Source organism: Lipophrys pholis, assembly GCF_963383615.2.
Source record: "Lipophrys pholis genome assembly, chromosome: 5".
In the NCBI taxonomy this organism is placed as follows: domain Eukaryota; kingdom Metazoa; phylum Chordata; class Actinopteri; order Blenniiformes; family Blenniidae; genus Lipophrys; species Lipophrys pholis.
In genome coordinates this window covers 1269734-1296872 of record NC_137628.1, presented here as the reverse complement: position 1 = coordinate 1296872, position 27139 = coordinate 1269734, and the positions used below count along the sequence as shown (strand labels likewise).

Genomic DNA, 27139 nt, shown 5'->3' with positions numbered 1-27139 from the left:
CATGCCGTCATTTTCCAAATCTGACAACTTATTTCAAAATACAAGTAGCTATGATGAATAATAAATGAAATGTCTCGTGATTTTACAACAATTCATCCATCCATCAATCCATCCGTCCAGCTCTCCACCCATTCATCCATCATCCATCCACCCCCACCCCCCTCTATTCCTTCCCCCTCCATCAAATCAGGTGTGGATTTGTTCCGATAACCGTGTCATAGAGCCTCCATCCATCCATCCATCTCATCAGTCCACCATCAGGTCCTGGTTTGATCCTGGACTCTCCTTCCAGCTGAACTTGTCTGGTAAACCTCTGATGGGAGGAGACCAGGAGGTGTCCTGATCAGATGAAGCTCCTCATCTGGCTCCTCTCAGGATGGATGAGGAGCGTCTCCACTGACTCAAAGGTCAAAGGTCTTCACTTATGGTATTGACGTTGATCAATTAATGGTTTTTCCCCACAACCCTGTTGTCAGATCACGTCCTGATAGCATTTGAATTTGCATTAACTGGCTTTATAGCCCCTGAAAATAAATTGAAATATAAGAGATATTTATCAGACAATGCTGTAGCCAAATTCAGGGAAGTACTCCCATGAACATTGACTTCCATTCCATCCGTGGATCCAGTAGAACACAGCTGTCACAACATTAACCACAGTCAGGTTGACTTGGTGTAGATGGAACAGCAGCCTTACGTCGCTCCACACTTCATTCCATTGCCCCCTTGAGATAAAAGCAACAACTCTATCTTACCATGGAGAACAGCTCCATGGTATGATGATCATTTGTGAACATTAAAGAAATCAGCACAAAAATTGGAGAAGAAATTGCACTTCGCTAAGCTAGTAAGTATTTTTGAACAAGTCTGGAGAGTCTGTTGATCTATTAAAAACCCCTTCACAAAACCCGAACTGCCTATTCCTCCTTAATAGAAGAAAACAAGAACAATGCTAGATTTCTCTTCAGTACTATAGCCAGGCTGACAAAAAGTCACAGCTCTGTCGAACCTCATGTCCCCCTAACATTGAGCAGTAATGACTTTGTAAACTTAACGACAAAATTCTAACTATTAGGGATCAAATTAAAGACTCACTGCCCAAAGCTCTCGCAGACCGATCAACCACAACTTCAGATTTGTAAGTGGAGCCTGATTTCCAGTTATCCAGCTTCCACCCTATAGAGCTCTTTTAGTTCTCTTCAATCGTGGCTTCATCTAAACCAACAACTTGCCTGCTAGATCCAATCCCGGCTAAACTATTGAAAGACATTTTCCCCTTGATTAGTAATAACAAGATATGTACCACAAGCCTTTAAGGTTGCTGTTGTTAAACTTCTTCTTAAAGAGCCCACCATTGACCCAGGTGTTTTAGTAAGTTACAGGCGAACATCCAACTTTCCCTTTATTTCAAAAATCCTAGAAAAAGTGGTTTCAAGTCACGATGTGACCATTTAAGCAAAAATGTCCTATTGGAGTCTTTCCAGTCAGGTTTTAGAGCTCATCATAGCACAGAGACAAGTTACTAATGATCTTCGCATGGCCTCAGACAAAGGCTCTCTCCTTCTTTCTACCTCTACCTCTCTCTTCCTCTACCTCTCAGCCTCTCTCTAACTCTACCCCTCTCTCGACCGCTCTCTCTCCATCCCTGTCCTCTCTTCTTCTTCTACCCCTTGCCCCTTCCTGAACCAGGGTCTGTCTCCCTGTCCCCTTGCCTGGGCCGGGGTCTAAATCTACCCCAATCTGTCTGTCTGTCCTGTCCTTTTCTCTCCTCTAGCCTCTCACCCCAACCACCCGGGGGAAAAGCCGCCACCTCTGAGTCTGGTTTCTGAAAGGTTTCTTGCTGTTGGACAGAGTTTTACCTTTCCACGGTCGTTCATGTGGATTTGTTGGGTTTTTCTCTATTCAAAGCACATAGAAATGACTGTGTTGTATTTGGTGCTATATAAATAAAGTTGAATTATATTGAATTGAATGACCCAAGGTGAAGGTGTAGATGGAGCGGTAAACATCCCAGCTCATCTTCACCACATCAGTCCAGTGCTTCATTACAGCTGATCCCTCCTTCCATTACTCAAATATAAAGCCTGGAGAAGTTAACCTGCTCCACCTGGGGGGGTGCTGCCCTCTTTCTGAAGAAAACATGCCTTCGTTTAACTGGAGGGAAACTTAGAGGTGCTGATCTGCTTCCAACTGCTTCACGCTTCTCCCTGAAGGCCTCATGCAGCCTCAGCTGCAGCTCCACTATCTGTTCATAAAAATTTAAAACAAAACACAAGACTAACCACGACCTTGGTGGCGTCCATCGCCGGCCTTGAACCAGTACTATTTAATGCAGACGCAGCCTTCACACAAATACAGAGAACAGATATCCTGAAGTTAGAAAACTCCAGACGGCCACAAAACACTGGTGCTCAAGATAGTCGCCAATACTCTGAACAGTGGGGGAACTGGCTGGCTTTCTGGCCACACACATACACACACACACACACACACACACACACACACACACACACACACACACACACACACACACAGAGGCAGTTTCCGCAAAGTGTTCTACATGCTCATCTGACCCGCCCCCTTCTCCACTGTCAGCCAATCACAGGCCAACTCACTCTAATGGCGCATTCAAGTGACACAAAAGAATTGGAACTAACAAACATAATCAATAAACCTTGTCATTGCAACAATAACACAACTGCAGTAATTTTCCTGAGTAAAAAGATATATTGGCAGGAACCCCCCCCTTTTCAATCAATCAATCAATCAATCAATCAAAGACTTAATTTGTCACCGGGGAGCAGTTAAATGGTAGCATGTAATCTCTGAAGTAACCTGGACATGCAGTAAACTCTGAAGTAACTTGGACTCAGAGTCCTGAATCAGGCAGTGGGCGGCGGCCTGCAGATCCTCTGAAGCATGTGGAGGCTTCTGATTGGCTCCTTCTAGCTTGTTCATATTGACTCCAAGTTTACCTGAGAAAAAGAACGAATTGAAACACTTTAATCATTTCCTCTAACTCTTCCTCCCTCTCCCTCTCCCTCTCCCTCTCCCTCTCCCTCTCCCTCTTTTCTGTGTGTGTGTGTGTTTGTGTGAAATACATTTTTTACAAAATTCAGTATTTAAAATTATTTCTAGATGGGCTGTTCCCCAGTCCTGGACCTAGTGTGGTCCCCAGTCCTGGACCTGGACTGCTGGCCGGTCCTGGGTGTATCCTGTGTATCCTGCCTCCACCCACAGTAAAGACCCTGAATGAAAAACATGTAGACGATGTTTTGATTGATGATGAGGTGCAAAGTTTGAAGGAGCCACATCTGTCTGTTGGTCTGTTTCAGTAAAGAGCTTCAGGAGATTCATATCGTCTGTTCTGTTGTATAACAAGTGAGAAGAAACTCAGCTGCTCTTCTGGCTGCTCTAGTCCAACCTGCCCTGCGATACATCACAGGACCTGCTGAGCAGCTTGTTCGGCTCCTCATTACGCTAATTACATGATGCAACACACGCCTGCAGAGGAGCACTGAAATACTGCAGATTCATTATCAAACTCTACGATCAGGCGAGTCACTTTCTTTCGTAACAACACATGAACCATGAGACTGTATCACCAAACTTCCTCATGTCTTCACCGACCCGATCAGAACGAGTGGTGACATGACTGTAGGTACAGCAGGACCCGGGACTCGAACCCGGGTCCCTCACAGCGAGCTGTCAGGACTTAAGGCCCCTGCATCCTCCCTTTTGAACCCATAAGAACAAGAAGAAAATTCGGCAGTGACGTCAGCCAGCAGCAGAAAAAAAAAGCTTTTTCGGCAGGACTGTTCATACTCCGATAAGAAGCTGCCGAACTCGCAGGCCACGCCCCCTCACAGCAGGCCACGCCCCCTCACAGCAGGCACAAGTCTGTGAAGCGGCGTTTAAACTTTTCAACTGCACAGTTTATTTCTCTCCTCCAGTGCTTTCAGAAATACATTTCTCTGAACTGTTTCAGTTATAAAAAAGTTTTTGTCCGAGCGCGATGTTAGTCCAGTTATAACTCCAGAAGCTGACAGCTGTTCGTGATGCGTTCAGGTGCATCACGTCAGCCTACACTCCGACATTTTAACGAGCTGCGGCGCTGGTACAGGAGCGCTGTTACAAGCTAAATATGATTAAAATATTATCGATAGTCATGAGCGAACTAGAACACGCATGAGCAGCACACGGCAGTGCAGAAGTTTCGGCAGTGCGGCTCCTACATAGTTCAGCCAGGGCGGTTGGCACAGCAGAAACTAATTTGTTCGGCCAGAAGGAGCTGGAAGAAGGAAATGACGTCATTTTGTTCGACAGGACCCCGCACTGCCGAACTTTCGTCTTGTTCTTATGGAGGATGAAGAGGCCTTTATGGAGTATGAAGAGGCCTTTATGGAGTATGAAGAGGCCTTTATGGAGTATGAAGAGGCCTTGAACCAGCGACTTAATTCAATTTGCAGAAGCCACATTATATCGACAGACAGTTGGATTTATTGATGAACGGCTGCAGGATGTTGCAGTTTGCATGTTCTCCCTGTGCGTCTGAACTCTGAACTCACACTATTCATCTTCAGACGTTATGAAATAAAGCCGGTTGTTGAGTACAGTACAGTTAGTTTGATCAGTTTAATGAGACGAGCTACGGAAAAAGATCAAAAGTCATCCAACAACAGTTCATATTCAAACTATACAAACATTGAGCTGAACAGATGAAAGTTACTCTAATACTTTCTAATTTCTACCGTAAATCTCGCTAATATTTTTTTTTTTTAAATTAGTTCATGTCACCTTTTCAAAGCAGGAGTGATTCCCAGAGAGTAAATATCAGTTTTCAACAAGTTGTTCTAGTTTAATCACATTCTGGTTGTTTTGTTTGAGCTCCGCTGTTCCAAGGGTTGTGAATGAAAAGTGTGTCACAAGTGATTTGTAGATGTGATTGGTGTAGAGTGAGATACAGCCGTTCACACACACACACACACACACACACACACACACACACACACACACACACACACACACACACACACACACACACACACACACACACACACACACACACACACACACACACACCTCCTCATTGTAACATCAGTCACACCTTCAGGAGTGACAGTCAACTGAAACCACAATCGTTTTAAAACTGTAAACGGATTTATTTATTACTATTTAAGATAAGAAGTTATTTCTTTTATAAGTTTCGATTATTTGTCTTTGCAGTGTTGATTTACTTAATATTATTCTCTTTCATATCAGTGTTTTAAATTCAGTTTTATCTGATGTTCCCGTCTCTTTTTTCCTTTCGATATTTCTTGAATTAGTTTTGCTATTTTACTTTTTTTATGAAATACACAAAAGTACAGTTCTGTCTTCTTGAAGGTCGTTTTAGTTTCTTAATGTCAGTTCAAGCTGCACTATATGTTGTGTCCTCAAGTCAGATCAGTTAAGATCACTGAGCAGCTAATTGTATTTATTTGCATTTAAAGTCACAGTGTAGGTTTCATACTACAATTCAATCACTCAGGACAAGATGAAGAAGAGTTAAATTAGCTGTATATTAGTGTGATTCATGAGTTGGTCTGGTTCTCCCTGTAACGTCAGAACAGGTCCTTGAAACACAGGTGTCACGTCAGTTTGGGCTTCGTGTCCCGAGGCCGTCCTGGGAGTTGCCTGGAAACGCGGCATTTAAAGTCACTTTACTGAATCACTGCACATTGTACACGTGTACCTAATGAATTGGCCAGTTAGGGTTCATCTATTCATCCAAATACTGAGATACTGAATGCCTCGTCCTCGGACTTGAAGGATATTTCAATACTCATTTACAGTTTTTCCCTTTTTGAAATTAATCTAAATTTAATTTGTGTAGAGAGAGTATTTTTTAAAGTGTAAAACAGAACAAAAATGTCAATATCTTATTGTTTACAGCTAAAATATGCTCTTGAAGCAATACATTACTGAGCACTACTTCACTTTATCATCCTATGTTTATGTCAAAGACCCTAAATATGACTTTAACTAATGAGAAATGAACACACTGTCCCTTCAGTGGGTTTCAAGAGTAAACTTTGATATTTATACGTTAGACGCTTCGTCACTGCCCTGAATGATGGGAGAGGAATTATTGTTTGGACTGACTGGTCAGTGATGAAGAGCCTCCTCTTCTCTTCTCTGAGTCACAGCAGAAGGATCAACTGAGAGTCTTTTCTTAGTTAAACTGCTCTATATTTACACCGCTGCCTGTCACCGCCATGCTTTCAGATACTCTCCTTTCTTCACTTTCAATGCATTTATGTTTTGAGCATGTCGATATCTAATTATATATAAAGAAAAAATGTTTTACTGACTTAACACACTTGGAAAAGTAAGTCTGTATGAGTTTGTGCTGCAACTTTGTGGAATCACTGAGTGAAACAATCAAACAGCACAAATCATAAGGGTTTTCAAAGGTTACATAAAGATGAAATTATCACAAGTTATAAAAACAAATTGAATGTAAAGCACAGTAAGGGTGATATTAAAATATATATATAATATGATATGATATATAAGGGTGTTTTAGTTTTCGAAGTGAAATATTTTATTAATCTGGACAGAATAGGAGATAAGCAAGTTGTTTCTCCCTACTCCTTTTTAGACAGCAAATACACATGATTATTATTGATTAATTATATTATTATTGATATTATTATTATTAGTAGTAGTAGTATCGTGGTTGTTATGATTAATAATATTTTCTTGTATTTTTACTACCATTTGGTTTTTTTGTCTTTATTTAGTAAAATTGTTCGAAATAAAGATACAGCAACCAACCAATCTACTCGTGTGTGTGTGTGTGTGTGTGTGTGTGTGTGTGTGTGTGTGTGTGTGTGTGTGTGTGTGTGTGTGTGTGTGTGTGTGTGTGTGTGTGTGTGTGTCTTTCGTGTCTTTCTTTCACTTCCAGGTGCAGCTCGCGCTCTGGTCCACTCACATTTCAACACGAACGGCTTCGGGCTCCATAAAAGCGCATGCGCAGTGCAGCCGACCCTCCGGTTCCTTCCTTCTTGCGCGCGGTGCCACGTTAGTAGCGGCAGACACAAACTAGCAGCCCCGCTACCATTCCCGACATCATCAGACCGGGCTCCGACACCTCCACCGTTCCCCCCGGACCGACACCGAACCGTGCCCCGCCGCCGACCCTCCTCTTCTCTCGCCTGGAAAAAGCTCACCGCCGTCGCTATGCTCAGGCTCCTGCTCGTATGCGCGCTGGCCGCGGCCAGCTGGGCTGACATCCCCGAGGAGGAAGACGTGTTGGTGCTGAAGAAGAGTAACTTCGAGGAGGCGCTGAAGGCTCACCCCGACATCCTGGTGGAGTTCTGTGAGTATCCGCGGCGTCCGTCCCGGGCACCGGGAGCCCTGCGCCGGCAAACCCGCTCACAGAGAGCCCTCCTCGGTCACAGGGAGAGCCAGAGAGCCCCCGGTCCGGGGCCTCTCTGGCTCTCCCTGTGACCGTAGAGGGCTGCTGGTGATCCCGCATACTGGGCACTCTATAGCCCCCGCCCCCCCCCCTTAGCGCCCCCTCGGTCTCCTCTCCGCTGTCCCCGGCCTAACTCTCCCCGGTCCCCGCTGCTAGGCTAAGCTAACCCGCTAAAGTTTGGAAGTTGCTGTTAGCCGCGAGCCGTTAGCTCGGTTCTGCTCCTCGGGCGGACTTTTTCTGCCCCAGAGACACAAAACGTCCAACTCCCGATCTGTTTTCTCTCTTTCTAGTTAAATATATACAGCAGCTAGCTATAGCATCCAATGAATTTGGCTCTCAGCAACTTGTTTGATCCTGGAAATCTTCAACGTTAATTTAAAAAAAAAAAAAAAAAAAAAAAAAACTTCCAGGAAATCCAGGACAAGTCTCACAACGTGTTTCAGTCAAGTGCCTGGCTTCGTTCATGTGTTTTCAGAGGTTTCATAATGGGCAGGGTTAGTTTCTATGGCCTGCAGTGGTTTCAGGTGTAACTTTCGCCTCTGACTCACTACAATCTTTTCACTTTCCTCCACCGGAGGGTCAAAGTTTGGAGTCTTGACTTGTTTGCAGACTCATCCTGCTTCATTGTCCAGCAGCTCTGTGACTGGGCTGAGGTTCATTTATTTATTTATATATATATATATATATATATATATATATATATATATATGTGTGTGTGTGTGATTTGGGGGACTTGCTTGGACTAGAGGGTCGCTCTTTCCAGAGGGAATGTGTGTGTGTTGCTGCTGTTGGGTTGACGTGTGTGTGTGTTGGGTTGACGTGTGTGTGTGTGTGTTGGGTTGACGTGTACTTCACTGGAGCTGCTCTGCATGTTGACCTGCAGGATCAGGAAGTTTGATGCTTCGGTCTTATTTAAGGTGATGCAACTCGGGGCAGGTCTGTCTCTCTGATGTGTCATTACTGAATACGTGTCTGGACCTTTTGATTGATTTTTATAATTTCAAACTGTTATCTTACAAACCAAACGTGTTTCAACCGCATCAGAAACTGAGTAAACAAAAATTATTACAACAAAAAAGCAAACGGCGGTTCCATTAATAAATTCTTATCTGGATTTCAGACATTGGGAGGAGACGTTCCTCAGTATTTGTATTTGGTGTCACTGAGAAGCTCGTAGTACAAATGAGTTAAAGGCACATTGCTCAGTTTTTAAGCTTTCAGCATCTTATAAAGTCTGAGCATCTTTGTTAAATCTGCTTTAATGCATCAATATTTTTCATATTGTTGCTTCATGAATGCAGTTTGACTGTAATCACCTCAGCAGCGCTACTCTTACTGCTTTTATAACCTTAAACACTGCGTTCGCCACAGTTTTTGTGGAAGATCTTTATTTTCTGATAAATGAAAGTCTGATTTAGTCTTTAAGATGCGGCTGATAAACATTCTGACATCACTACTTGTCCATCATGCAGCCTGACGTATGCTCTTTATGATTGATTCCCCAGCAGTCATTCAAACTGCTTTAAGTTAAATATTAGAATATAAAGATGAACAAACGTGTCGGTTCCACGTCGGGAAAATTATTAGACGTTTTATCAAAATGAAATCGGGCTTTTTGTAAATTTTCTCAAATTAAAACTGCTTTTGTATTGTAGTTTTTGACCCACGGAGTAAAGTAAATCTTTTAGAGCTTCTCTTCCAGCATTAATTAAATTCCACTGAAGTTTGATTAAATCCTCAGTTTTACTTTTTTTTTTTTTTTTTTTTTTCCATCATTAAGTTTCCATCGTCGGTTCTGTTCGATCTGCTCCATGTCCGGACTCTGATTTGTGTGTGTGTGTTTCATCCAGACGCCCCGTGGTGCGGCCACTGCAAAGCTCTGGCTCCAGAGTTCGCCAAGGCGGCTGGCATGCTGAAGGCCGACGGCTCCGCGATCCGTCTGGGTAAAGTGGACGCCACCGAGGAGACCGAGCTGGCCCAGGAGTTCGGCGTGCGAGGATACCCCACCATCAAGTTCTTCAAGGGCGGAGACAAGGACTCCCCCAAAGAGTACTCCGGTGAGTGAGCAAGTGTCTTCTCGTGTGCCGGGTCGGCCCGTTGCTGAAACCCGGAGCAGAAGCTGCAAACGCCGACACGACCCACTGCGGCGGCGTTTCCTCACGTTTCAGCTCGGTTCACTTGTTTATGCACCAGCAGACTTTAAGGAATATTAGTTTATAGCAGTTTTAACGTCGCACCGTTTTTTAAACTTTCCAGTTCCTGTTTTCTAAATTCATTTTTCTGAATGTAGAGTTAGTTGTTCGTTTTTTTTTTTTCTTCTTTTAATAATGTACCTGTTTGATCTAAAACGTGTTATTTAAAGGTCAGTACCAGTCTGTTTCTACTCGAGTCCTCTGGACTGACTGTGACCCTGAAGAATCAAACTTTTAGATGCCTTTTTTTTTTTTTTTTTTTTTTTTCCTGCATCACTAAAAATATCTCCTGAATATCCATTTGTCCTTTAAAAAAAATCTGGAATATTCTCAAGTAAAGGTCTGTGTTATGTCTTATAAGCTTGTAAAAAGAAAAAGGCTTAGATTTGTAATAAATTAACGTCCATGTTAGCTTCAGGATAAATTTTCCATCGTTTTCTCCTTTAGAGATCCGTCAACCGTGTTGGAAGTTCAGTTTCTACATGAACCAGTTCAAAGTTCAGTTCACAAATTTTAAAATTAAAAATGAACTAGTTCATAGTTTTATTTTTTTTCAATATGTTGCTGCGAGCTGTTACCCTCAGAATACTGGCATTTCTCCATTGTTGCCCCCCATTCAGTCCTCACTAGTAGCAGCTGCAGCCCCCCCACCCCGACAGGATATTCTCATAACCAGGAGGAACAACCTGCTGCTTCATTGGTCTTTAGGAATGAGGAATTAAAACAAAAATGAACAGTAGTCCTCAAGGTGCAAAGGGAAATATGCCAGGCAGGTTCTACAAACAAATTACAACTTAAAATAGTAAAAACCCTCAAGGAATGATTTAGTTACTCGCACTTGAAAGGCGAGCCGGGTTCAATGTGGTTCAATGTGACGTCTCAGGTTTGATGTTGACGTTGTTGAGTTGCTTCTTGAAACCCGGCGGGCAAAGTTTATACAAAATAGTAAGATTAAGTACTGTGATTTCCAGACTATTGAGCGCACCGGGATATAAGCTGCACCCGCCAAATTTAAAAAGGAAATGAAATGTCGGGGTTACGTGATGCACCTGAACGCATCACCATGCATCAGCAGCATGAAGCTCGTTAACCCTTAAAAAGCCGAGTCGTCGGCCGCAGAGTTCAAAGCTTGTAAATAAGTAGCAGCTTATCGTACGGTAACCATACGAAGCTGAGGTATTAATGGTGGAGGCAGAGTCTGAGGTAGAGCTGCTGTCTTCCATTTTTTGCCGCGATGCGTCGCATTTTGATGACTCATGCGGAGGTGCGACTCTGGTGGCTGCTGTTGCCAGATTGGCTGTTTTCCCCCTCCGACATGATAAGACCCGTTTACGATGAGCTTCAGCCGGGTTTTCCACTGGGAGGCTGAGAGAGCGCCGTTCATCAGGCAGAAATACAGAACATTCAGTTCACGTTCGCCTAAAATATAAACTCGTTCATGTACGAATGTTCACTGAACTTGTTCAGGCACAACACTGCCCGTCAATGGGTGGTTAGACGAGCTTTCTTTCTTTACTCTCAGGATAGTGATTATCTGATTTCATGTAAACATCTAAAAACAAAATGAGGTGGGCTTAATATTGGAAGGAATGAGAAGGAATATTTATATTTATGAAGCATTAAATGAGTTTCAGCATTATAATGCAAAGCAAACAATCTGGATAAATTTAAAATGGAGATTATATTGGAATAATTACCGCTGCTGTTATGCAGCAGAAGCTTGTAGGTTAAAGTTGTTCCATTTTATTTTAGAATTAAAAAAAACAACAAAAAAACAACCTTTCTGCTTTGGATCAAAAGTTTTTGGAAAATAAAGTTTTGTTCCATAAATATCCACTGTTTCATAGAGTCTGGGCTCCAACTGCAAATCTTCATGTTATTGTAATGAAATGGAAAGTTATTCACTTTTTGAGCCAATTTATTCAATAGAACTTCATTAAAAGACCTGGTGACTTAATCATACGAGTCCGGTAAGAAGCTCTGCTCTGACGGCTCTACTTTAATCTGATTTGTTCGCTGTGAAATAATTAGTAATTTTACAATTAATTATACTGACAAAAATCTAGATGAATATTTGATCCCTACAATAAGTGACTTAAAATCCAACCACCGCTAAAAGATGCTTTAAGAAAATCAGATTGACGAAGCCAGAAATATATTTTATTTTAGTAAAATCCAAGAACTCGATCCTTCTTTACAGAACTGCTTTTGGTTTTCTTCTCGGCCGACTCGCAGTCGCTGCTTTAACGTCAGCAGGGTCACTTTCATTACATTTATTTCTCTGCTGTAGTGTTTTTATTTTTACCAACAAGTCAGACGAATCAGAGTTAACGGTTGCAGCCTCACTGAAGAGCAAAATGAAGCTTTTAGTCCCTAAAATGTGAGAAAACGTGGAGAAATGAACAGATAATGTTCTTCCAAATGCGGCTTGTAACGCAGGGGGAAATGAATTGAATATTAATGTTCAGGAAGCTGCAGTTCAGTACAAAGTGGTTTCCGTTTGTGTACTCGTAAAATCAAAACATGCATGAGGAAGTTTCTCCAACAGATTGAAGTAATGTTTTCCACACTGAAAGGATCAATTCGACGCTTCACAGTTTTGATCACGTTATCTATTAATCGGTTTACATATTAATCCTCATAACGGATTGTGAGTTAAGTCATTTGGCTCAAACTGAACATTTTTCCAGTTTCATAAAACTTCTCGTCCACCTGCAACCGGAAATATTCAACTTTAAAGTGTGGAAGCTTGCGGCAGCGAATGCGGGATAAATCTATCATGAACATTTTTATTACTGAACTAAAATGCTTAAAATATTGACGGCCAGTTTACTAATGAATCTTATGGGAGTTTTACTGTGTATTAAAGTATTTTCTGTCGATCGCCGGGTAACATTTAATTATGCACCACAGAAAACGCAGTGGGAGGAAATCGGCAGTTCTTTTATAAAAGACGCTTTGTTTGATGATTAACTTCATTTTGATGTTCGGAAGAAAAATATTCATGTTCAAGGAGCAAAAATCAAATTTCAGCAGTTAAAAAAAAAACACACAGTTTAAAACATTTAATTAGAATTGGAAGCTTTGTACCAACAGAAGCTCTGTTGTGAGACTGGTTCTTATGTTTTCCATGTGCAGATTATTGATTTAGCAGATTTTTTATTCTGAATTACTTTTTAGATTAACATGACACTATTGGACACATCTCAGGAAATGGTAAATGTCTATTAAAAGGTTGTTGGAACCTTTAAAAATGATTTGTGTGCTTCCTCAAAGGACGAGCTGCAACGCAAACGTGTTCAGGTTGTAAAGAAGCAAACAAACTGACTCTGGCATTACGGCGTGTCCGTGTACCGTTTGTCCTCATGAAAGCGTGTTTTGTAGCTGTGCTGCATCGTGCAGACTTGATGATTATTATTCTTAAACGTGCAGGATCATTCTTCTTGAACCTGGTTAAATAGTCGGCTCCAGTCTGACCTGGGGACATCTTCCAGTCCTGTAACATGATCCACGCAGCAGCATAAACACCGGCTCAGCCAATCGGCGTCCTCCAGCTCAGAGCGAGACAGAGTGGGCGTGACCTCTTGCACACGCTGCTGCTGCCGTGCTGGACCGAGGCGTGCCAGAGTGTGTGCATATCCTCACGTCTGCCGCCTCTGGCTGGGGAGGTGGGGGGGGGGGGGGGGGGGACTGCTTGTCTGGACTCAGACTTGAGTTTAGCTCGGAGACTCCGTCCCCCACGGCTGCGCTGCACAGAGGGACTGTTTGTCTCGACTGCGTCCTGCTCCGGGACTGTGTGCTCTTTCACTGGATGGCAGCGCGTTGCGTCAGCACGTTTTGTCCGGTTAATGTGACGTGAACGGTAAACTGCTTCTTCACAGCCTCACTTTTCATGTGTCGTCCTGGAGGCACGGTGGAGAAGTGGTTCGCACAGCTGCCTCACTAAAGGACCCGGGTCTTTTCTGTGTGTTTGTCCTGTGCTCCATGTGGGAGACGCTTCAACCTGCTGCCACTGAAAGTTCTCCTTCATCTTTTTTTATTTTTTTTTAATTATTCATTTCAGGCATGTGACTTTTATTACATTTTGTGCAGTCACATACATATCCAATATTTCTATACACACAAATCCCAAAAATATATACACTGTTTGATGTTGATAAATAATTTCTATCTTATGAAAATATAGTTGTACAAAAATATATAATCTGTTTAATTAGACTCACACATACACGCCTCATATTTCTGATTAGCACACCTGAAAAGGGGTAGGAAGAAGTAAACTTATCAAATCCTACCCCTTCTCCAATATTTGATAGTTACAGAAAGATAATTATATTAAAAATGGTATTATATGTAGATATAACAATGTTATCTAATATCAAAGACGTGTGTGTGTATATATAACATTTTCTCACACATGCATATTTATCACATATATATATATATATATATATATACACACACACACACACACACACTCGCATGTATAAACACAAGATGTCAAGTTTGCATTCACATACATTCATTCACACGGCGCTCCCCTTCCCAATATGCCTGTAAAGACCCAAAACATAGATAAAATTATATCAGATCATTAGTGACTCTGGATAAATGGAAGATTTTCTCCCAATGTTTAGTCTTTCTGTGTTACAAGTAGATTCGGGGTGCTTTAATTTTTATATATAAAAATAAACCATCACTGACTTTTGCTGTTTGTCAGCTCTGTGTGCGCCCATAAAGTTTTCAACTGTAAAAAGAGTTTTTACTTGTATGAATTCTGTGCAGTTAAATTAAGAGTTTCTCTTGCGTAACATCACATCCAGGGACGTCCCGATCACACTTTTTGGCCCCCGATACGATTTTTCAGAATTGAGTATCGACCGATACTTTCCCGATCTGATACTTGCATTACTATTGTAAATATACTCAGTTGCTCCAAAAATAGACTAAGACGTCTGAAGCTAAAAGCACTATTGGCAGAAGCTTTGTTTAGATATAAATTATTGTAAAACTCACTTATTGAATCAAAATTCTTCTCAGAACGACTAAAGAACTTATTTAAACTTTATTCAGTCATAACAATAAAAAAACCCAGTTACACGCTGCAGTCTTGTTTCTCTTATTTATCTTAACTTAAACAACTTCACCTGGATTTTGTGGCAAATAAAAATGAAACCCAGTGAATCAGTTTGACTAACATCCATTTTCTCCCGCTTATCCGTTTCCTGGTGTCGGTCTGAGCACGGTCATCCAGAGCACGTTGCACCGATTCAGAACCTTTCCTGCAGGTTTGTGAGCCCACAGGAAGATGGCGCCCGGCGTGGAACCTACAACCTTGAGATTACGAGTCTCATGCTCTACCAACTGAGCTAGCCGGGGGCTAGTTTGACTCACATAAAAACTATAAAAAAGTACAACATAAACAGTATTCAGTAAAACCAATCAGAAGAACACAATTCCACTTCAAAGTGTCTTTGACTGGTTGGGGTGAAAATAAGTCCTTAAAAATAAATAAATCTTAAACATAAATACTCTCAGGCTGCAATGTAACTTCTTTGTGTATTAAATTCCAGTTTACCTTAAAGCAGTATGAGAGGTTTGACCTGAATGTCACTAAACATTTACATTTCAATGTGAATTATAAACACTTAATTTCACTTCAAAGTGGTAAAACTTGTTTGGCAAAAGTACTCTGAACATAGTACTCTCAAAAACTTATTCAGAATATCCCCGTCTCCCTTCAAACTAGAGGAACCTTCTGGGTTCTTGTTTTCACCGTATCTCTCCCCTGTGGGGACTGATCCTTTGTTTTAAAGTGGAGAGTTTGCTGCTTTGCTGCGGCTTTTTCTTTAGTTGTTGTTGTAAACTGTGAGTACTCCGACACATGTTTACTTTTTAGATGTCTTATCAAATTAGTTGTGTTAAACGAAGCTCTGGTGCTCCACCTCTCGGGACTGTGGTGAAGCTCTGGTGCTCCACCTCTCGGGACTGTGGCGAAGCAAATGGTACAACTGGCTGCTGGACTAGTTTCGTTGTCAACCTTAAAATACCTCCAGACTGCTGACATTTTATCCTCTCAATGGCTTCAGGATGCTAATGCCGAGGTTGCTATTCGTCAGTTTACGGCAAGTCGCAAATGAGGCTCGCTTTACGGCAGCTGCTGTGAAAAAGTATTTATTTTTTTAAGATCGGCTGGATTTGCCGATTCCCGATCACCAATATTAGCCCGGATCGGATCGGGACATCCCTGATCACATCGTTTACATGCACAAATATTTTCTTTTCCTTTTATTAACGACTATATTTTAGATACTTTACACCAGCAAATTGTTTTGTGTGCACTTTCTATTTTCAGAAAGTCTTTTTTACATGTATTTCAAACAGTAACACAAATGCACTGTTTTGTAGCTGGCAGCCTGGCGTTCCCGGTTGTTGTTGTTGTTGTTTTGTAGCTGGCAGCCTGACGTTCCCGGTTGTTGTTGTTGTTTTGTAGCTGGCAGCCTGACGTTCCCGGTTGTTGTTTTGTAGCTGGCAGCCTGACGTTCCTGGTTGTTGTTGTTGTTTTGTAGCTGGCAGCCTGACGTTCCTGGTTGTTGTTGTTGTTTTGTAGCTGGCAGCCTGACGTTCCTGGTTGTTGTTGTTGTTGTTTTGTAGCTGGCAGCCTGACGTTCCTGGTTGTTGTTGTTGTTGTTTTGTAGCTGGCAGCCTGACGTTCCCGGTTGTTGTTGTTTTGTAGCTGGCAGCCTGACGTTCCTGGTTGTTGTTGTTTTGTAGCTGGCAGCCTGACGTTCCCGGTTGTTGTCTTTGTGTTGCAGCTGGCAGACAGGCAGAGGACATGGTCACCTGGCTGAAGAAGCGCACCGGTCCCGCCGTCATCACCCTGACCGAGGTCTCCGCCGCAGAGTCTCTGATTGCAGACAACGAGGTGGCAGTCATAGGCTTCTTCAAGGTGAGATTCAGATGATCCTTGAGTCTGCAGGACCAGGGTTCTCTAGTTCATGTCTGGTGTGCAGCGTCGCATCTAAACATCCATCAAACTTGACTAATAAAACATCTTGCATGACTGTTAGTAGTCACTCAAAGTGCTTCACAGTAAATTGACATTAACAGTCCAAAGACAAATGAGTTTCTTAACATCTCTAGAGGATGATTGATGCACTTGGATCATCTTTTATCTTTATTTAGACATAAATGTTCTTGACATCACAGGAAGAGCATGAAGGTCGACGTCTTTCGTTATGAACATTCTTTTTGTTTGTGTGCAGGACGCCAACTCTGACGGTGCTAAAGTCTACCAAAAAGCAGCTGAAGCCGTAGACGACATTCCCTTCGCCATGACCTCCAGCGACGCCATATACTCAAAGTTCGAGGTGTCTCAGGACAGCGTCGTCCTCTTCAAGAAGGTGACTCCAAACAAACCTGCAGACACACTACTACTATTACTGTTGCAACAACACGTCATCAGTAAAACTGCCCTGTCTCACGACGGCCTAATCCCAGCTCACGTTCCCTATTAGTGGTTGAACAATCCAACGTTTCAATGGTGGGAAAAGCAACGCCGCTATGAACACTTGGCCGCCACAAGCCAGTTATCGCTCTCTTCTGAACTGGCTGACGCGTTGTTACACAAGAAATAACAGATTAACTGTGTCGACGGGAAGGAGGAAGTGTTGTCCTCAAAATGGTTAAAAGTGGAGAGAACTGCGTGAGTTTGACAACAACTGGGTCAGTGCGTCTGCAGATCGTCCAGCCTGTAGCGGTTGGTATACCTCAACGGTGGCTGAAAGAAAGATCCTTGGTGTCCCATGGAGGCTTCTTCTGAATTGTCTCCTGCTAACATCTGGTTGATGCCACAGCTCGTCTCCAGAAGTCTGTCAGCGGGTCAGAACTGGAGACTTGCACTTGATCATGCAGGCGCTCGTAAAGTTATGGCGGATCAGTGTCCTCGGGTGTGATCAGAACCGCCTGTATGTAGGTTATTGGTGTCGTTCCATCACTACTGGCATGTTGAAGCCTTCTGATGGACGGCTCTGTAATCGGACGCCGTCGACCTGCTGGGTCGGCTTGTCTGCTGCTAATCTGGGACCAGCAGGGAAACCTTCGAGACGAGCTGACGCACCACCTCTCGTTTCAGCTCAGGATGAGTAACCGTGATCAGGTGGATGGTCCGATCAAAGTGACTACAGACTTCAGGTAGTTTTATTTCAGATGTGCTGCACTTCAACAATAACTTCTGCGTACCAACAGGTGCCTTCAGGGAATAAATTAATCCAGCTACATGAGAATGGAGCTGCTGTGGTCGCATTTATGACTCTGCATGCTAATACAACCAAGAAATTCACACTATGAAAACAGTCAGCCAGCGGGAGACCTCGTGTCTGTCTACAATAAAACTCACCAGTTACCTGCAGAAAAGTCGATCAGTGTAATAAAAGACTCAACTTCATCACACACAATTCATACAAATCATTAACGTGTCCTCATACACTGGCGGTAACCTCAAAGCTTGTAGAACTATGGTAGCCAGCAGTCTTTCTTTGATTACGATTAACCATCGCTCCCGTTTCTGCTAGAAGCCTTCCATTTTCCAGCTCCAGGTTTTAAGTCGCTTTATTAGTATGACATTTTTGAGTTGCTGTCTGAAGTCGCAGGTCTGCTAAAGGTTTTAGTTTCTAGTTGCTGTTGGAATGATCTCAGGTCGTCTGCAGTCGGAATACTGAGGACCGTCGTCCCACTACGTCTGTGAACTCCTCTCGCTGTAAGACCACTGATGTCGAGCCACTATTGGTTTTCTTTCTGCACAGGTCAGAAATCATTCAGCTCTTATCTGTGAGGCCGAGTCTCCAGTGATGTGTGGTTCAGTCAGATTGGTACAAAGTCCAGTGTCGCAACCATAAAATGGAACTAAGACATATTAAAATGTTGTTGTTTTTTTTACCGTCTGAAGGTTCCTGCATGATTTTAAATTGTCAAACTTCAGACATGAAAAATCGGTCTTCTACACTAATGAACTAAGGAAAAGGAAGCTCATCAGAATAAACCTATAGTTAAAAACATTTTAAAAAGTATCTTAAATTATATAAACTTCATGAACGGAGTGAAATTGTGAAAAAATAATCAGCAAATATACTTTTCACTGTTTTGCAGAAGGAGCCATACTTTTATTATTATTCTCCAAATATGTCAACTTGTCTGGGGTTTGTAAAAATATTTAATCAAATCAAGACTTTATTTTATTTCTTGACATGTTTTGGTTCTTTGTATAATGTTATTTAAACTCTCCAATGAAACACTTCAAATATTTTAATACAAAGAACTCAGTGATTCACATTTAGAAATTAAATTAATCTACAATCGAAATATATAAGCTGAATACTTTTGCTGGACACTTGTATAGTCTGTGCTTTTATTTGTGTAGTTTGTTTGGATTGTAAATTGACGTCTGACGGCTTATTTTCTAGGTTAAACGCAAAGTCAACTTAACACATGACTGTTAGGTGTGGATAGAAAATCTTCAGTACTAGACCACAAGGGTACAAACGATTTTAAACCTGGAGAATTCATCTGACTGGAGTAAAACAGTCTTTCCTTCTGTGCGGCTCTCACCACAGATAGCAGCATCGTCTGCATAAATCCTATGATTGTATCATCCATCCCGGTGTGAGACGTTAAGTCTGCCACAAACTTCGTTTCACAACGTTTCAGTATTTCATGTCAGGTGCTGGTTTGTTGCTGCTTCTCCGTCCTCCTGCTGTCATTGTCTGGCCTCTGATTCGTGCTGGAAACTTTACACGGACATAGATACGGCTGACATGCTGGTCACACCGAGGCAAACGGGTCCGCGGCACGGCGGGCTGAGCCTTGATAAGCGGGGGGGGGGCGGCTTCACTTGTTTATCACTGGAGGAGTTTGGAGATTAGATCTGGATGGCATCAGGCTCCTCGCTTTATTGTGAGCCAGTTGAAGCTGCTTGGCACAGCTGTACGATCTATTCTTAACACCCAGTAGAGTTGGACTGGCCGGGGGGGGGGGGGGTTACCGCTGGGATTCTAAAGTGGTTTGTCCAGGAAATCTGTTTGTTGTTCACAGGCAGATTAGAGGAAAACACCAGGTGGGTAATATTTGTTTCCATGTTTATCTTCCAGTTTGACGAGGGCCGTAATACCTTCGATGGGGAGCTGACCAAAGAGGACCTCCTGGCCTTCGTCACGGCCAACCAGCTGCCTCTGGTCATCGAGTTCACCGAACAGGTACGTCTTCGCCCCTCTGTCGCCACTTCTCTTGGTCAACAGTCCACTCTAATGGTTCGTTTCCCCTCTTCTCTCAGACCGCCCCCAAGATCTTCGGAGGGGAGATCAAGTCCCACATCCTCATGTTCCTGCCCAAAACTGCTTCCGACTTCCAGGACAAAATGAGCGAGTTCAAGAAGGCTGCAGAGGGATTCAAGGGCCGAGTACGTAAACCTGCCACTCGGCTTTATTCGCCTTCACTAAAGGCACACAGTCATTAAATCAATGAGAGCTGAAGCAGATAATTGAAGACCTCGTCTGATAAATAAATGATGATCCAGAACTTTTCATGTTTAGTAGAGACGTACTGCTCGTATGTTCTGCTTGATTCATTAAAGAAAAATAAACACTTTACAAAGTGTTTGTGGATCAAGATGTGATTAAGAATGGAAACGAGGATTTCTCACATTATAAAGCGTTTGTGATAAACTATTTTATAGCCTTGATGAGAAATGTAGAACATGATATTCAAATTTCACTACAGACAAGCTTCATTGGATAAGTTGGATGATTCATTTGAATTTGTAAGAAATGTCGATGGTTTTTTTATCAAATGAGAAACTTCACTTGTAAAACTGAAGAGAAAATCTTGGCAAGTTTCAGGATTAAACGTGTTTTCGTTGTTGTTTCTCACATGTATAGAAATCGATCTGGACTGAAGTAAAATAACAGATTAGTTAATTCCGATGTGTTTGCTTGCTCGATAAAATTCCCCACAACTCCCAGCTCAGGACGTCGTCTTTAATAGATGAATAGTTTTCATTGAAGTCTGATTCATCTCCTTCCTCCAGATCCTCTACATCTTCATCGACAGCGACATTGACGACAACCAGCGCATCCTGGAGTTCTTCGGCCTGAAGAAAGAGGAGTGCCCGGCCATCAGACTCATCACCCTGGAGGACGAGATGACCAAGTACAAACCCGACGCAGACGACATGAGCGCAGCAAGCATCACCGCGTTCTGCAAATCCTTCATGGACGGAAAGCTGAAGGTGAGAGTTCAGCCCGTTCTCGCATTTAAACCCGGGACGAATCACCAGGACAAACTGAGAGGAAACGGCATGGTGGTGTAGTGGTTTGCCGTTTCCTCCGAGTGTCATGATGGAGAGCAGCCGTCCATCTGAGCTGTAATCTTTAATCTCTCTTCCAGCCTCACCTCATGAGCCAGGATATCCCAGAGGACTGGGACAAAAACCCCGTCAAGGTTCTGGTGGGCAAAAACTTCGAGGAGGTCGCCTTCGATCCCAAGAAGAACGTCTTTGTTGAATTCTGTGAGTATTGAGCTGATGTTTCTCCAGCCAGGTTCAGAGGGGGGGAACGCAATGCGTAGAAAAGTCAGTGTCTTTTAAAAAAAAAAAAAAAAAAGTCGATGTCCAGTTTGAACACTGATTCTCGTTGCATCATCAGTCGGTGGGAAGTGAGATCAAGTCCTGAAAGTTTAAACTGCTGCAGAAGTTCCTGATGGAACCCTTTGTGTCTGTGGCTCCACAGGAGTCAGGACTTCCTTGCTGGTCATAATGTTGTGGCTGATCTGTGTATAGAAGAGTTTGGATCCTTTTCTTCATCTTCATCTTCATCACTGCACATTCAGAATGTCTGAAGTTATATTTTACACTGTAGGATTTAGTAAAGTGCTTTGCAGCTATTTTTCAAAGCGGAGCTATTCAATGACGTGTTTATTTCTCAACTTCTTTTCTTGACGTAAACGGTTGAAGGAGTTGTAGTTATGGGAAGTAGATTTGTTTCCCTAAATAAGTTTGGAAAAATGTGAGGAAATGAGCAAGTTCCAGAAATGGTCCCTCCCTGATAAAAGGCTGTTTATTGCTGCCGTGGATTGGGAGGAGGGAGATCGTACAAAGCTCAGCGTGTCGGTCTTCTTTCTTACTTTGCTCGTGCAAAGTTTCACATATCGGCGCACACGCACCCTCCTTCAACCACTTCCTGCAAATTAAACCGCCAGCACACACTGAAGAGACCCTCAAATAGAGCAGCAGGATTATTTTTATATCGTCATGCAATTTCCAACTATTTTTGGAGGAATTTTCCATCTCTGGCTGTTGAATACGGCCAGGCGATTCCGATCAGGCGGCGGGGAGGGGGGTATTCCTGAATGGGGGTCATCCGATGAACTGAAGCTGAGGCTGCATGTCACCTGCTTGATCTGCGTGTGTGAGCAGTTTGATGCGTCATAGAGATGCACAAAGTGCCTCCTATGACTTCTGCAGGACAAAAACTGTTGGTGGATTAAAGGTTTAATTTACTCTGACACACTCTGGCTTCCATCTGAAAAGAGAAGCGGAAGTTTTCAAAACGCGGCCACTTGCATTATTTTAACTTTGAACCTTCAAACATTTTGAATTGTAATCTCACTTGTTTCTGCGTTTGATTACATTTTGCAGGGCAGAACAATATTATCAGATTGCATCTTTAGAAAATTCTTAAACTGTCCTTTTTTTGACTTCACATGGCTGCGAACATGCAGCTTAACTTGTTTTCCTGAAGACCCAGGATGAAGTCGCGTCTGTGCGTATTGCAGACACACAGCAGTGTGCCTGACGGACGGCTGGAGGTCTTTCCCGCTGCGGTCCAGTCGGTTTCGGCGTCTCGTTCATTGTCGTTCCAGTTTAAATGTGCTCCCTCTCCCTGTGGTCCTCCAGATGCTCCATGGTGTGGACACTGCAAACAGCTGACCCCCATCTGGGAGAAGCTGGCGGAGAAATACAAGAACAGCGCCGACATCATCGTGGCCAAGATGGACTCCACCGCCAACGAGGTGGAGACAGTCAAAGTGCACAGCTTCCCCACGCTCAAGTTCTTCCCCGCTGGCGCAGAACACAAGGTGAGGCTGGGAACGACTTCAGATTCATGTCAGAGATGAGTCCGATCCAGTATCGGTATCTGGTACCGATACCAACGTAATTCGCAGATTTCTGCTCCATGATCCTGGTCTGATCCATGATCCTGGTCTGATCCATGATCCTGGTCTGCTTCATGGTGCTGAAATGATCCACAGTGTTTCCCTGCTGCTGCTCTGCTCGCTGGCTGCAAACTGTGGACTGGATTTCCTGAAGGGAGGCGGGTCTCAATGAGACCAGGAGGAATGAGGCAGGAAATCCATTCCACAGTTTGCAGCCAGCGAGCAGGCTAGGGAAGTAGCACTGTGCTATCCAACTTCTCATGACAACACATGGCTGTTTGGACCTATTTTACGCTCAAAACATCGCAAAGCAACAAAAGTGAAATATTTGCTAAGCCGTTAAAACAGCAAGGCGCCGGTATCGGAATAGTATCGGCATCAGTGGATATCCAAATTCAGGTATCGGGATCGGAAGTGAAAAAATGTGGCTCGGTGCTTCCCTAATTCATGTAGGAAAATGATCACGTCTCTTTAGGACCTTTCAAACTGGAAGAAAACTCCTGGTCAATTCTAACAAAATGATTCTGCACTTGAATTATCTTGGTTTGGTTGAAGAGGATCACATGCTACAAATTAGTTCTTTCTAAAGAGGATGTTAATTAAAACCTCTGGGAATTAATGAAAATAAAGTAAAAGCAATAAATTATGAAAATCCATTTATTGTTGGAGGGATTAAGATTAAGGTTACGGATTGAAATGACTGGTATTGGTTCCAGTTCTGCAGCTCACCAAATGTAAAATGAGTTACAACAGATTAATCCAGACTAAATCGAATTTGAGAGATTTGGAGCAAGAAGTAAAGAAATGTTTGTCGTAGATGAAACCAGTCCGAATAAACGTATTTTTCTTCAAACTAATTCCATCTGGAGCTGCAGAGAGCCAGAAGGTTCTGTGGCCGTCGGCCCTCTGGGGTCGTTGGCGCTTCCTGATTTAGCAGCGCTGGCCGTGAGCAGAAATCTGACCCAACTGGCCTGGAAAGTTTCTGCAGCGTTTCGTTGGCGTTTGATTCTTGAGGTGAGGTCACTGTGCAGGAATGTTTGGCACCGCCTGCACGTGCTGAGCTGCTGGTTACCAGCAGGAATCCAGCTTTAAGTGGGCGCTGCTGAGGAGGCGTGCAGCTCCAGACGCTGGCTGGCACTTCGTTAAGGCCGGATTATCAGCCGGCACATGAAATGCTGCAGTTGTTGCTGCATGTCGCAGCTCTTCTAGATCCCCTCTGGTAACTTCCTGTGAGAAGACCATCCACCAACGGTTCAATTAACTACAGCTGCTCGTCCAACCATCTGTCTGATTGGATCGAGTTCTTCCAATTGAAATTAGGATTTCCTCTGAGGCGGACTGGTTGGACCAGTTTCTCCATCTAAACCATACATCAGAGTTCTCCCTCGTTTTTCGTTTTTCCCTCCAAATTTTGAATTTATTCCACAAGTGGTTCATGTAAAAGTTAAATGTTCCAGGAACGACGGTCAGCATTTTCTGCCTCTTTAAACTAGAGCTCTGTAGACGGGTCTGGGCTCGCGGCGGCGGTCTGGCCGGGGCTGGTTGTGGCGGACTGGACTGATCTGCAGTGTCTCCACAGGTGATCGACTACAACGGCGAGAGGACGCTGGAAGGATTCACCAAATTCCTGGAGAGCGGTGGACAGGAGGGCGGAGCTCCAGCAGAGGAAGATGAGGACATGGACGCAGAGGTGAGAGGTCGTCTGGAGGTCACACCCTTTGACCTTCAGCAGGCAAAAATACCACATTCCCAAAAACTTTAACATTCAGTAGTTTTAATTACCGTCAATTTAAAAACCTGCATGACACAGTGATTTCTCACATGACCTGTTGAACTGCGGTGCTGGATTAGAAGGATGGATTAGAAGGATGGATTAGAAGGATGGATTAGAAGGATGGATGGGGAACCACAGGGGGAACCACAGGGGGAACATGTAGAGGAGGTCCTCCTCCTCAGAAGTCTAATTTCAGCTCAGTCAGCAGCTGTTGGCGTTGTTTACTCAGACACATAAAGCAGCACGCGCACATCTCTGCTCACCATTAGCACCTCCTCACAGCCCCCCACCCCACCCAACCCCTCACCACCCACACTCCACTTGAGGAAGATGTCCTGCTCGGACTGTCCAATGCTACAGTGACGGTGCTGAAGGGGGATTCAGATTTCTGTTGTGTGACGCTGAGCAGCAGGAGTTTGTAAAGTTCTTCAGGTCGAAGGGTTTCTCTTTTTCCTGCTATGAGAAGTGACGTGGTTTCTCCTCTCTGCTCCTCAGGATCTGGAAAACGATGTGGAGGAGTCGGATGGAGACGACCACAACCATGACGAGTTCTGAGGAGAGGAGCAGAGTCGTCCCCCTCCTCCGTCACCACCCCCACCCACCCCCGTCCTGTGAACATTAACACGGCCCTGAGCTCCGTCAGTCCATCACTGCTGTGGCCGAGCCTTTCTTATTTTTTATTTTTATTTTGGGCTAGCCACATCTCCAAACTCGACCGGTGTGCGGGGGGGGGGCTGTGACCTCTAACCTCGAGGCCTCGTCTCCAGAGCTCCATCAGCGCGACGCCTTCAGTTTTAAACCAAGTGTGCAGAAGTGGCATCGAGGTCCAGTTTCTACAAGAAATGCTAGTGTCCAATGTTCTCCTCCCTCCATTTGAACCCAGAGGACCAGAGAGGTGGTTTTGTATGGACTGATCATCGGGACGAGGGGCCATCGTTTGTTTAGTAAGCTCTCCACTCACAGCCCCCCCCCCCCCCCCCCCCCCCCCCCAAAAAAATCCAATCCTATTGCTTTTCTGTCGGTGGGGGCACAGTTTAACTCATTCATTGGTTTTCAGCTCGGCTACTGACTATTTTCTAAACGGAACAAAGGTTAATCCTTATTTTATTTAATTACTTTCACTTGGAGGTTTTTGTTTGTTTTTCTGTTTTTTATTCGGACTTGTAACGTCCTGCAGCGGCCTCGGACTCTCAGACCTGACGTGGGTTTTTTCTTTCTTTGGGTGTGTGTTCTGATAGGTGGCACTGCATTCATGCCTACTCAGTCACTGCGGTTACTAAAGCGGACAGATTGAGTTTACTGGTCAGTCGATCTGAGAGATGAAGGCAGGGAACAGTAGCACAGCCCCAAACCTCCGGCTCCGCCTGCTGCACCTCCTCCACCCGTACCCTCGCTGTCGCACCGTGTGTTTGTGTGTGAATGGTCCTCCAGAGGGGCGGCTGTGTGTGTGTGTGTGTGTGTGTGTGGGGGGGGGGGGGGCTCGGGGTGGAGTGAGATGGTGAGTTTGTATCAGCTGAGCAGCGGCGAGGAAAACCGAACAACGAAGCATTCCATCATATCTAAATCGATGTGGAAAACGTGAAATGGTGGCCAATAAATAAAAACATTAAAAATAAGTTTTGTTTGGCTCTTCTTTTTTCTCCCCCCCCCCCCCCCCCCCCCCCCCCCCCCCCCCCCCCGCCTATTCTGCATCTGCATTGGATTACTAATCCCTGAAGTAACTTCCTGCTCATACAAGACCTGCATTCACTGTACCACCTACAGGAAGTAAGTGGTATTGCACAGCTGGAGGGCTGCTTCCTAAGTTAACGGATTTTTCTCCATCAGGCTCATTTAAATCTTAACGCTTTCAACTGATCAGTCTTAATTTAATTTGGATTGTAAATTAAGCTGAACCCTTTTAAAATGATATGGAAACCGGAGAACTGTTATAACAACTCGATCTGCAACAAGAACAAATATGAAGGTTCAATTAAAATAAGTTGGTTAAATATTCCCGGTTTAATGTCCGATATGTACACATTTGTGAGCCACTGTCTTTGACGTCTGCAAGTTAATTCCACGACTTTTGGCCCTTCACCCTCTTTAACAACCTCTTGCGCCTGCCTCAACGGTTACCGCCATGTTGTTGTCATAAAGAATGGCGGCCACTCGCAAATCGGAGAGGATCATGGGAAAATCGTGACGTCAGTGCAAACTATCTATGCTGCGCATAGTCTACACATAGTCACACACTACACATAGTCCACAAAGTTTTTATCTCGGCTCTCAAGGTGAAAAGATTCTTTCACGGTCTCTATTCCCTCCTGCAGAGACTGATGGAGGCGCTGTTACTGCGCATGCACATATGTCCCCCCTCCCTCCCCTTCGTTCTGCTCATAAACTTGTAAACAAACATGGCGGACTCGTAGTGGTATGACTCGCGGTGCTTATTCCAGTTTCATCGTTCATATCAGTAGTTTCACAGTTGAGACTCCCTGATAGCATCCGATGCGTCTTCAGCGG

General features: G+C 43.7%; 1 protein-coding gene across 1 annotated transcript; it reads left to right on the top strand.

The window, feature by feature from the left end:
- The first annotated feature begins 6976 nt into the window (after positions 1-6976).
- p4hb (prolyl 4-hydroxylase, beta polypeptide) lies at positions 6977-25612 on the top strand. Its single transcript, XM_080464670.1, has 11 exons — positions 6977-7363; positions 9313-9519; positions 16470-16603; positions 16920-17057; positions 19800-19904; positions 19982-20107; positions 20735-20935; positions 21094-21214; positions 22601-22782; positions 24440-24550; positions 25130-25612. The coding sequence occupies exons 1-11, from the start codon at positions 7225-7227 to the stop codon at positions 25187-25189; spliced, it is 1524 nt and encodes a 507-aa protein (XP_080320796.1). The 5' UTR covers positions 6977-7224; the 3' UTR covers positions 25190-25612.
- The last annotated feature ends 1527 nt before the right edge of the window (positions 25613-27139 follow it).